Here is a 12,753-nt window from a genome sequence, read left to right as displayed (position 1 = left end):
TTTGTTCCATCTGACCACAGAACTTTCCTCCAGAAGGCCTTTTCTTTGTCCATATGATCAGCAGCAGACTTCAGTGGAGCTTTAAGGTTCTGCTTCTAGAGGAGGAACTTCCTTCTTCATCAGTTACTCAGCTCATGTTGATGTAAAACACTGTGGACACTAACAGCTGTGTTCCAGTTGGTTCTAATTCATTGCAGATCTGCTTTTTGGTGATTCTTGGTTGATTCTTGACCATCCTGACCAATCATCTCTCAGCAGCAGCCGATAGTTTGTGGTTTCTTCATGATCATTACGGTAACTGTGCCATGAACTTTATATTTAGAAATCACTGTTTGCACAGTTTATTTTGGGATCTGTAGCTGCTTTGACATGGCTCCAAGTGACTTTCCTGACTTGTTCAAATAAATGATTTGCTTCATCAGACCAGTGCAGAGCCTCTAAAGCTTTCCCACTGCAGTGTTTGTGGTTGAGTCTGATCAGTGGATCAAATGGACCCTAATTAAACTGTCTCAGAAGAGCCAGCAGCTGTAGTCTAAAACTATTTGATTAACACAGCTGTCTTCATCACCAAAACAGATCATTCACGTTGCTGTATTTATATTTTTGACCCAGCAGATTTTGTCATATTTCCAGAAGACCTCCAATAAATCTCTGAAAGACCCAAAATGCATGATTGTTTTTCTTTTTTTTTTTTTTTCTTTGACAAAGAGTGTTTCAATAATTCCATCATAGAAAATGAAGAGCTGTAGGAGTCATTGGGAACTCAAGACTGCAATGATATACATGGGCTTTATAAGTATGTTAAAAGAAATAAACTTGAATTTAATCATTTAATATATTACATTTAAAGGGCGTATTTGTGAAGTTGATAAATTTGTCAGAGGCTTTTAGGAGCAACGTGCTAAAAGGTGAATCTACACACTTTGCACACTTTGATTTGTAGTTTGAACATCTCTAGTATTTACAATTTGTGCAACAGTCAAGTCAAACATGAGGAAAACTGCAGGAGCAGACAAAACCTGATCATAATGACCAGCTGGTGTCACTACTCCCCAGCATAAAAGCTCTCTGTTGAAGTCTGTGCAAGTTCTCAGTCTTCCAGGTCACGCTGAGGCTAAGAGCTTCTTCACTGCTTCACTTCTCTTTTTTGGGGGATGAGAGGTGAAATGTCTTCAGGAACCTCTAAGAGAAGTCTACTTCCTTGTTTTACTGAAGCTCTGAGGATCACTGTTTAACTTTGTGCTTAGAATCAACATGGAGGAACTGTTTTTGCTCTTAGTGTTGATTGTCTTTCATTTTTTTCTTGTTAAAAACCATCATCGGGATCCTGAAACTTGGTAAAGAAGCATTCAGTGTGGGTGTGGATGTTTACCAGGAAAACTGATGAAGTTTTGGTTCAGTCAGAGCTCATACTTAGTTCACTGTTTCTAAGAACTGTGAGAGATGCTGATATAATATTCCAGTGATTTAATTTCACGCTGTCTAACTACCAAAATTTCCATAAACTATAGATTTCCTTTTCACAGTTAAATCCTGTTTAGTTTCCACATAATATTTGACATGTTCTATAGCAGCTTATTAAAGACTGAACAACAAACTCTGTCTTTTAGTTTCTTTTGGGCAATGAGAGCATTTTAAAAGAACAACCAGAAAGTGGGCTATTTGCTGTCAAATTATTTTTAGAATTGAATGCATCATTAAAAATGCATTTGAATCTAGTTTCTTTTTCTTTGTGTCATGTGTCAATTGAACTTTTCATCCCATTTTCATTTATTTATTTTTTAACCTGTGAGCCTTTTCTTGGCTTCGACTCTGGTATCATAGTCTCAGGCGAAACTTGATGTCACTGAATTAGTGGAGGTGGGGAGCCTGAGGAAGGCTGCGTTACACTTTGGAATGGCATCTGTTGCACATCGCATTAAGCCCATGGCAGAAAGCCACAGGCAATTGTTGATTGAAATGCCTCTCATAAGGAAGGAGCGGCTCATAGAGATGCAGAGAAAGAATGGCAGGCAGGGAGGGAGGGAGGGAGGGAGAGTGTGTGCATCAGAGAGGCAGAGGAGAGTGAAAGCAGCACAGATTGCCTGCGAAAGGAAAGTCAGACTTGTTTTTCTCGTTTCGGCACGTCTCAAGAAGGTAGGACGTCCTTCTCAGTAAGACTAAACTAAGCTCAGCACTCATACAATTCAGCAGGAGGCTCGGTGTCTGTGTCTTGGATTTAAACACTCAGACCGCACTAAAGGTACAGTGATTTATCTTCATTTCATGAGTTAACGTTGTGTAAACTGTGTGTGAGAGAAGGAAAGAAAGAAAGAGGGAGGAACACCTGTCACATGATAGAAAGCTGTGTGGTGTCACTGATGTGGGTTTCTAGACGAGACTTTTTGAAGAGCTAGAATTCTTCCTGATGCATTAGAATATTTCATCATTTCTATTTGGTTATTGTCTGTGCATGATATGAGAATTTGTTTGAAAAAGTTTATGCTGCATTTACTGCTTTATCCCAATGCTGAGAATGAAATGCACAAAAACGAGGAGGAGGAGAGGTCACGGTGAAAAGCTCCAAGGCGAGCTGTAATCTATTGACTTTTTGATTCAAGTGGTGCAGTTTGTCTATCAAGCTTTGGTGGTTTTGTCATCTGCATACCATCTGGTAACAGTGGTTTTTCCTGTAGTGTGCATCTGTCACTTACCTGCATGGAAAGCCTGCGAGTGTGCACACAGAATACTCAGCATTCTTGCAAACAGCTTGTGGAATGTGGCAGCATTGAGCTTCCATTCATCATTTTTACCATCAATATATTCAGTTAGTTAAGACATCTGTCAGGCAGGTAGGATTAATCAAAATCTGTTACGTTAAGTGATTTTATATTTGGATGTTTTAATAATAAAAAATAAAAAAAATAGACATAAAAAAGGAGGACTGACAAGAGGCTGATACAACAGTTCTGAAGGAATGATGGAAAAATCCCATAAAAGTTCATATAAATGTGAATATTTCCCCACAGAAGGTTTTAGTGTGGCACCTGAACATTATTTCCTATAATGACTACACATTTCTGTCATTTTATACACATTCCTGCAGTGTAATTATTAGAAAAGATCTGTAAAATTACATCACATTTTGAGTAAAATTACATTTACATATGAAAAAATACATTAAATTGCCTTAAAAAAACAAACAGAATAATAATGTAATCTAATATATTGGGTATTAGTTGTAATTTTAAGGATCACGCTTTAAATTACAAAAAAATATCTGTTAATCCACAATTATTACATTGTCTTTTGGAAAATGATGACAAATCTGTAGAATAATACTGAAAATTGTATGTAAAGTTACAGTTAAATATGTAGAAACACAAAGAATCGTCTATTAAAGAAACCACATAATATGAATGTAATCCTAAATTATTGTTCATTGATGATAATTTCAGAGTCAAACCTAAAATTACAGGGAAAAAAAGTAAATCCATTGGCCTTTCCTTGTTTTATTGGAAAACAAGAAAAATCAGTTAAAAATAAAAAACTAAAAATTATATTATTTTTTCTGTAAAATCACATTTTATTGTTGTTGTTTTTTTTTTTTTTACAGTGGTATGCATATGACCTGCTTATTTTCACTGTGCCTGCAGATGTCCAGACCACCTCCGGTAGTTGCCAGAAAGCCTTCAGGTGTCCGAGTCATGATCACTCCAGGTGAGCAGCTTCCTCCTGGTGGGATGCCCCTCTTCACAGACTCCGGCAAAGGTAAATTCATCTGTGAGCATGTATCATCGACACAAAGATTAATTTCTGTGCAGATGTTGAGCTTAACGCAGCAGAATCAGTGTTTCTCTAAAGTGTTTGCATTTTGTTCTTTGTCTGCTTTAGAGAATGGTGCAGGTGCAGAGTCGAATCATATATCGCTGCTGAATGCAGAAAGAGAAGTGGTACGTACTGAAGGTTAATTCACATGTTCTTATTGTTATTTTTTTGTGCATGAGTACAAACAAAACATATGAATTATCCATGCGATCTTAAATTCAAAGACAATCAAGTCGATGCCAGTAAGCCACATATCTGCACAATGAAACCAGAAACCAATGTCTGCATATGAGAAACACAGCAGAAACAATGATGAGCTATCATGGAAGAGTCTGTCTGTAGCGCTAAACAAAATAAGAAATGATATTGAATTAAAGTATTAAAAAAAAAAAACAACACAGCAGTCATGTGTGTTGAGGCAGGATCAGTGTTGGACATGCAGAGCCAAAAGACTATTTAATTTATTTATTAATTTTGAGTAAATTATAGAAAACCTAAATATATTTAGGTGAAACTGAAAAAAAATCAAAGTATGGGATGTTTGTTCAAGAGAAATTATGTCATTATGTAGCTGCATTCACTGATATTACAATTAAGCATCAAATACTAGGGACCCTACAATAACTATGTTGAAACAGGAGTGGGAAAAAAAGAATATTGGCTCTATAAAGAGGTGGTGCAGATTATTTTTAAATTTAAATTGTACATATGAAGGAGGGGATCTCAGTCTTGAATACCCTTTGAGCTGAGCACACAAACATTAGCTGATCAGTAGTTACAGTTGACCGTAATCCAGGAATAATTCATGATAGTAGTTTAGTCTGCAGTTTGTGGTACAGCTGTTAAATTTAACTGCATTTTACAAGATTTTCATGTAACTGGCCTGTTCAAGTAAATCAACACCTCTTCACATTAATGCTTTACATCAATCTTAAACATGACAATTTTAATGTTATCTCATAGTTATTGCATTACAAGTTGCATTAATACTGTAATTGTTAGCTTTCATGGTGATGCCAATTCCTTTAATGTTGCTTAACTGCAAATTAAACTGTGTTTTTAAATTAAACTTATTAAATTATCTGCATTTCCTAGACTTGCTAAAACATGTATTACATGTGAAATGTTCCTCAGGAGATTGTGAACCACTGCTTCAGCGATGTGGAGAGATTCATGATGCGCTTGCAGCAGACAGCAGAGGCCCAGAGTATCCTCAACCAAAGGAAAAAGAAGAGGAGCAGTAAGAGCAAGAAGAAGGAGGCCCAAGAGGGTGAGAGTTGTTCTTCCATCACGTCAACCAGCTACTGTGTTGGGTGGGTTTGAGTCTTGGTGACAGAGGAGGACTGCAGATGAGTCTTCCAGCAGGTTGCAGAAGAGTAGAGCCAGAAGCTTTTAGACAAAGGCTGAATATCGGCACCGCTTCTTTACAAGGTGGGAGCAAGTCAACAGGCAGGTTGCCAAACATTTCTTCAGGTAATTCAGAAAATTCTTGAGCGTAGTAGGCATGCCTTTAGATGCATAACAAAGAGGTGACTGAAGCTGGGGCTGAGTCAGTCCAGGAAGATAAAGAACCAGTTCCTTCTTTTGGGTTGACAGTGCATCTGGCTTTAAGTGGATGGAGAAACAAACATTCCTGCTGCACTTTTTTAATAAACACATTGGCTCCTGTTTGAGAATCCATAATAAAGACCAGCAAAATTTGCCCTATGTTTGTTTGTTTGTTGCCACTTAAAAGCATGAGCTTCAATATTCTTGTCTATGTTTTCACCTCGTACTGGCCTGACTACATGACTGGGGTGTTTCCAGGTTAAAGGCCTGTAGCTGCCGGGATAGACTAAATAAGGTGTACGTGAGTGTTATTAGTCATCGCCTGTGGCTTTGTGCTGTAGGAGTGTGCTGGCTGGAACAGGCTGGAACAATGATTGTGTCACATTTCTATTAGCCCTTTCTATTTCTGTTTTATTGTATAAATATTTTACCCAAGTTATGGTATTACATACTTAATTAACCTCCACTTAGCAGCTTGCGTCTTGTTGCAGACCCTGAATGTAAAATTCAGTGTGAATAAAAAAGTGTAGTAAGCTTTTCTGACAAGCGTTTACATTTTGATGATAAAGTGAAAACAAATTTCTACAAAGTAATGATAATTAATTTAAAAAAAAAAAAAAAAAACATCAAATAAGCCATTCCATAAATATTTGCCTCCTTCAAGTCAGTATTTAGTAGATGCACTTTTGGTTGTGATTACAACATTGAGCCTGTGTGGATATGTCTCAATCAGCCTGAACATCTGGACACTGCCATTTACCCCATTGTTCTTTACAAAACTGTTCAAGTCCTGTCAGGTTACAGGGATTATGAGTGAACAGCCCTTTTAAAATCCAGCCACAATTTCTGGGTTGGATTGGGATCTGGTCTGTGACTCAGCTACTCCAAAACATTTACCTTGTTGTCTTGAAACTCTTTCTACGTAGCTTTGGCCGTTTGCTTTTGGTCATTGTCTTGCTGGAAAACAAAACTTTGTCCAAGCTGCAGTTTTCTTGCAGACTGCAACAGGTTGTTCCAGGATTTCTCTATACTTTGCTGCATTCATTTTACCCTCTACCTTTGCAAGCCTTCCAGGGTCTACTGGCAAGAAACATCCTGATGCTACCGCCACCATGCTTCACAATGGGAATGATGTATTTGTGACAATTTTCAGTGTTTCGTATCCTCCGAACATAGCGTCTAGTTTGATGGCCAAAAAGTTCAACTTTGATCTCATCAGACCAAAGAACCATCTTCCAGTTGGATTCAGGGCTTCCTAGATGCCTTCTGCTGAACTCTAGTCCAGATTTAACATCAACTTTTGGCTTTTTCTTTGCCACTCTCCCACAAAGCAGCAACTGATGAAGAACAGGCAACGGCTGTTTCATGCACAGTCTCCCATCTGAAGCGGTTGAACCTTGTAACTCCTTCAGAGGAGTCATAGCTGTCTTGGTGGCCTCCCTCATGAGCCTCTTTCTTGCACAGTGACTCAGTTTTTTGAGGACGCCCTGCCCCAGACAGATTTATGTATGTTACATATTCCTTCCATTTTGTTAATGGATGGATTTAATTGCAATCAAAGGGATATTCAGTGACTATGCTTTCAATGACCTTTTCCCAGAGTTGCTTGAAGTGCTCTTCTATTTTCATGTCGTAGGTCTAACCAATAGCACTGACTCACCAATGAGTGGTCCTTCCAGATACAGCAGTCTTTACATTACAATAACTTGAGACACATTAGCTGCACTTACATAATCTCTATTTCATAACTGTGTAACTTGTAGCACCAACTGGCTGCACTGGTGTTGAGTCACTTTAAAGCTGGTGAATATTTATGCAATCACTAATCATGGTTCAGTGCTGAAAAGCAATGAAAGGTTAAAAACTTCCAGGTGGGTTTTTTAATGGCACTGTGTCCATGTTTCATATGTGTCCTGCATTACGTTGCTTTGGTTGTAGCTGTGATTGTGCTCCTCTGTGTGCAGATGATTTGTTGACCCTGAAGGCATCCCCTCCACCAGAGGAGGAATTTGTGGACCTTTTTCAGAAAATCAAGTACTCCCTCTGTCTGCTGGTGAGATTACACCTAACTAAGTATGAAATCGCTGCGGAAAGTTTGATAAAAACCAACGTAAATTACATTCTCGTAGTTTAATCGTAGCAGCTTAAGTTTCTTAAAGATGTTTCACCTCTCATCCGAGAGGCTTCATCAGTTCTGACTGACTAGTTGGACGATCCAGATACTTGCATCCTTAAGGAGCCATTAACACAAACTTAAGGAAGTATCTGGAACTCCCAACTAGTCAGTCAGAACTGATGAAGACTCTTGGTTGAGAGGTGAAACGTCTTCAAGAAACTCAACCAAGTCCAGTTGCTGTGATTAAACTACGAGAATAACCATGACCTGGATGACTGAGAATCTTCACAGACAACGTAAATGACACTATTTGCTGTTTAATTCAGGATCGTCTCAAGTCATCCATCGCACAGCCTGATGCTCCAGAGCTGCTGCACCACGTCTTTGTGCCGCTGAAGCTGGTAAGACTTCTACATGTTTCATTCATGGTTTCTCTGTGATCCTTGCTGCAGTGACTCTCTCTGTTGCAGCTGGTTAAAACCACCGGAGGACCAGCGATCGGCGCGTCAGTGCTCAGTCCTGCTATGACCAGTGGTGCTGTTTCACTGCTGCAGGAGCATCTGACTGAAGAAGAGAAGCAGCTCTGGTCTTCATTAGGAACCAACTGGACCTCATCCTGGTCTGTGTGTTTATGGTGTAAATCTCTGCTTTGACAGAAAGACTGTGGCACTAAAGGGACCCTCTCTTTTCCTCAGCTCGCACCTGGGTGTGTCTGTTCCTCCATACTCGCCCGTCTTCCTGGATGGGTGGCAGCCTCAGGCCTATGACTCAGCCGGCCAGCCTTTGGAAGATCCCATCGAGTCGCAGCACAAACAGGACGCTTACAGGGAAAGTGTGCAGGACCAGACTCGACAGACAGCAGAGGTTTCCAGTGAAGAGACTGATCAAGTGTGAGTTTATAGACGCTCACAGAACAAGGCATAATTAAGTTTTATTAGCAGGAGTGACAACGACAGCCAAATTCCTGCCAGCACTAATTAGCAGCCTAATAAATTACATGTGGCGGTTAATAAAACTGACAGACAGCAATCAGGAGTTCTCATATTTTGTTCAATATTGTTAAATCTGCTCTTTTCTATTTCAGAGATGGAAACGGGCTTCCACCAGAGGGTGAGAGACTCTACTGCTGCAGCTATGACTTTGTGGCTCGAAACAGCAGCGAACTTTCTGTGCTACAAGGAGAAACACTAGAGGTACAGTCACACCTCCAAGTGATGATCCCCATGTAAAGGCAGACACTTGAGTGATGTGACTCTTCTGTCTTCAGGTGGTTGAATCGTCGAAGCGCTGGTGGAAGTGTCGGAATCGCTTTGACCAGATAGGATTTGTTCCCTTCAATATCCTGGAGCCTCTGTCTGCTCTGAATAACACAGCGGAAGATGCCTCAGTGGTGCGCAGAGACTCAAAGGTACTGGCACTATGTTTACACTGAGACATTTTTATTTTGTTTCATGCAGTCTTTTTTTTTTTTTTTTTTTACTAATTCCTGCTTTGTCCACAACGGAAGAAACCCATTTCTCCTCGGACAAAGTATTTCTCATACGCACCAACGAGTCCAGTTGGGACCAGTCCAACTGCTACAAGCCCAACGGTGCGACCTCAGAGCATGGTCTTACCGTCGACGACAATGCAGGATGAAAATAGCCGAGGTAACAAACCCAAACATGCCATGTATCAAGTCTACAAACACAGACGTGTATATCCACAGGTGTTTCTCCAATTAACTCAAATGTTGTCAGTTAACCAATCAAAAGCTTCCAAAAGCCATGACATCATCATCTGGGCCTTCCCAAATGGTTTGAAGGTATATTAATCTTAGAGTATGTAAACTTTTGATTTTGAAGAAAGTAGTGAAAAATTCTCTGCAAGATTCTCTCTCTCATTTTTCTGGCATTTAGCAAATATAAATAATGTTGGTAATCCTCACTGACCTAAAACAGGAACCGTTTAGTCTGATTAAATGTCAGACAGTGAGAAAAAAAAAAGGTTGCCTTTTTATACAGTGTATGTAAACTTCTGATTTCTACTGCGCATGTGTATGTGTATATGACAGCTTTATAGAAAGAGTAAAGTTGTCACCACCATAAGTGTGATGTGAGATGTGATGCTCTATGTGATTCTGAAGTGTGTGTCTTTGTACAGTGCTGTTAATAAACGATGAGCTTCTTCAGCGGCTGGCAGAAAAAAGAGACTCAATTCGTCCACTGGCGGTCCCTCGTGCAGCCGACACCTCTGCACCCCTCAACTACCACTCGGCGGCCGCTGAGGTGGAGGCCTGGCTCAACGCCAAGGGCTTTAGCCAGCAGTGAGTGTTGGAGACAGCCTGCTTGTAGACCAGTTTGTAGAACCCATATGTTCACATGTAGCCCCACTAGGTTAAGGAATACTATATCCAACAAGTCCAGCAGAGGTTGTGTGCAAATTAAACTAAGCTGTGTTGGATTTTTTGATTCAGAGGAAGAGCACTGCATGCCTTGAGTTGTAAGATAGTGCTGTTACACTGAAATGTAAAGAAAAAAAGTTATGGTGCAGTATTCAGGCACGTGCAGGTTGCACAATGTGAATTTAAAGTGCCAGTGCTGTCAATGTATGATATTTAATCTATTGCAGCTTTACTGTGAGGTTAGACTAAGTTAGACTTCCACAATGAGATTAAAAGGTGAATCTAAAAAAAAAAGGAGTTTTTTTTTTAAACAACAGGATTCTTCTTTTTGTCAAAGATATTTACATCTGGAATGTCGGTGATCTTTATTAAAAGCTCTGACTGTCTGATCTTGTTGCTTCCTCTTGTCAGGACAATCCAGAGTCTGGGCATTTTAACTGGAGCCCAGCTGTTCTCCCTAAATAAGGAGGAGCTCCGCACGGTGTCGCCGGAGGAAGGCGCCAGAGTTTACAGCCAGATCATGGTACAGAAGGCCCTTCTTGAGGTTTGTCCAGCGTGATTTTAAACGTACTCTGCGTTCGTGTGTTTGTATAAATATGCTTTGGTTCATGTGCCGTTTGTTTGCTCGACCTTGACTTGTGCACAGACAGTACGTCACTTTGCCTCATTGCTATCACCTAGATTGATTATTTACAGTGTCAAGAAAAAGCAAACCCTTTGGAATTATTTGCATTTAAGTACAAAATTACTATTAGAAATATGGTCAGATGTTCACTGGAGTTATGATTTTTACCAAACACAATCTATCAAGTAACCCACTCATTGTATTGTTTCTGTACATAATCAATACATATTCACAGCGTATGTTGGAAACTGTTTGTGGACACTGAGGTTAATGACACCAACAAAAAAAAGTATGGACTTGATTTACTTATACATTATTCGCAAAATGCTTCTGCTGATGTGAACCTTTCATTGCAAAAAAAAGCGTTCTCAGAAAACTTATGATCAATAATTTTAACGATGCTGATTTGCATAAAGCTGAGAAGGGATACAAATGAATATCAGAGATTAGATTTCATCGGTTCATATAGATCATATCAATTGAGAAGATTTTGTGTTCTTGCAATTCTGTCTAGAGGTAAACAAAAGCAAAATACAGAATTCTTTGCCTACATTTGTGAGTTTGCATCACATTTATGAACATTTACTGCAGTAAACTAAAAGTGACCACGTACTTTTTTTTTTTTTAAATGCCACTGTAGCTTTTAATTTACAGAAATAAAAATGCATCTTAACTGTTGGGTACCTTATGGTTCAGTGGTCCATTGATCTACAGCTTATCCAGTTTTATTGTTGTTTTTACCCTGTTATTGAATATATTTTATTACAGAGTGCATCTTTAAATTTGACTTTCACTGCACAGACACAAGTTAAAAACATGACCAAAGAACTTGAAGCAACTACAGTTTTTTTTTAATTTTGCAAACATCAGCAACAAAAATGCTTCTATGATGTTGTTAATATCAAATGAAATCTTGTGTCCTCTGCAGGATGTACGTAAAGCTTCAGAACTGGAGAAGGCGATGGAGAAGCAAAAACAGAAGATATCTGAGTGAAGACAGATTTATCAACATCCACGAACACAGATGTGACACCAAGACTTATTTGATGTAAAGTTAATATTAATCTTTTCATTATGCTTGCTGTTAAATCTCAGCAACTCGTTTTAGAAGTAAGGACTCACTAACACTGATTTAAAAAGTTTTTAGAAAAACATCTTTTGTTTTACTCCTTGCAAGTGTCTCAACTATTCTTACATTGTGGTTTTCATTATATTTTTGTACAAATAACATATTTCTGTTATCATTTGTTGAGATAATGTTGAAGGTTGGCAATAAATTGATGTTTTTTCCCGACCTCCAAAAATGTTCATGCAGTTGAAAGAGACTCCAGAGAGCAGCCTGTTGTTTGGTTGATTCAAGTTTTTATTACATGCACATCAATCTGTCTTAAAAAGAAAAACATTTATGAAGCATATTTCATTTAAAACCTCAGTCCTGAGTCTTTTACATGCTGTTCTCAAGACAGAGAGTTGTTTTCTTGTGCTTTTTCTGTTGGTATTTTGGCTGCAAAGCGTGTTCTATAATATTGTACAACACAGATTTATAAGGACACATTATTTGTCGATATATTATCAATAATATATTATGTATTTGTTATGTATTTTTTCTGACATAGATGATCAAGCCATGCATTGTAACACATATGTGAAGATAAACTCATTTCATACCTAGTTTTGAAAACGTTTGTCTTTTTAATTTTTCATTCATTTTCGTCGGCTGTGCAAAGAAACATGTTTGATTCTTAATAAGAAAGTGATGCTGCAGATGTCAACATACATAACAACTCTGATCCAGATGGAAGTAAATAAACATAATTAATACACAAAAACATGTTACTTGAGTATGTTTCACAAATAAAGCTCACCAGAGGTCAAACATTGTGCTGTAAACAGCCATTATTTGCTTTTGCCTCAACCAACATTGCACATTTCAGACGATTCCTGAAAAAAGGGGCCGCTTGCCTTAAAACTGTCCTCTCATTTCATATCTTCAGAGGTAGGAGGATTACTTAGTGTTTACAGCACACATGTTTATCTTTCTTTGTCAAGTAGAAAAATTACACTTAAAGTATTTCAGGACATAGTTCAAGTAAACAGTTGACATCCATCCATCCATTTTCTATACACCGCTTAATCCTCATTAGGGTCGCAGGGGGGCTGGAGCCTATCCCAGCCAACTTAGGGCGAAGGCAGGGGACACCCTGGACAGGTCACCAGTCCATCGCAGGGCCACATTTAGAGACAGACAACCAAGCACACTCACATTCACACCTA

General features: G+C 38.8%; 1 protein-coding gene across 1 annotated transcript; it reads left to right on the top strand.

The window, feature by feature from the left end:
- Window positions 1-2,166: 2,166 nt before the first annotated feature.
- Window positions 2,167-12,308, top strand: eps8l1a (EPS8 signaling adaptor L1a). The gene is made up of 14 exons (XM_008305076.1): window positions 2,167-2,242; window positions 3,636-3,750; window positions 3,874-3,932; window positions 4,942-5,077; window positions 7,320-7,408; window positions 7,798-7,872; window positions 7,942-8,090; window positions 8,167-8,361; window positions 8,556-8,664; window positions 8,739-8,879; window positions 8,979-9,120; window positions 9,614-9,776; window positions 10,266-10,398; window positions 11,408-12,308. Exons 2-14 carry the CDS (start codon window positions 3,636-3,638, stop codon window positions 11,471-11,473), a joined length of 1,572 nt encoding a protein of 523 aa, XP_008303298.1. The 5' UTR covers window positions 2,167-2,242; the 3' UTR covers window positions 11,474-12,308.
- The last annotated feature ends 445 nt before the right edge of the window (window positions 12,309-12,753 follow it).

Source organism: Stegastes partitus, unplaced genomic scaffold, assembly GCF_000690725.1.
Source record: "Stegastes partitus isolate 25-593 unplaced genomic scaffold, Stegastes_partitus-1.0.2 Scaffold43, whole genome shotgun sequence".
In the NCBI taxonomy this organism is placed as follows: domain Eukaryota; kingdom Metazoa; phylum Chordata; class Actinopteri; family Pomacentridae; genus Stegastes; species Stegastes partitus.
Note: the sequence above shows the minus strand (reverse complement) of the source record. Positions and strands in the feature narration are given on the sequence as shown.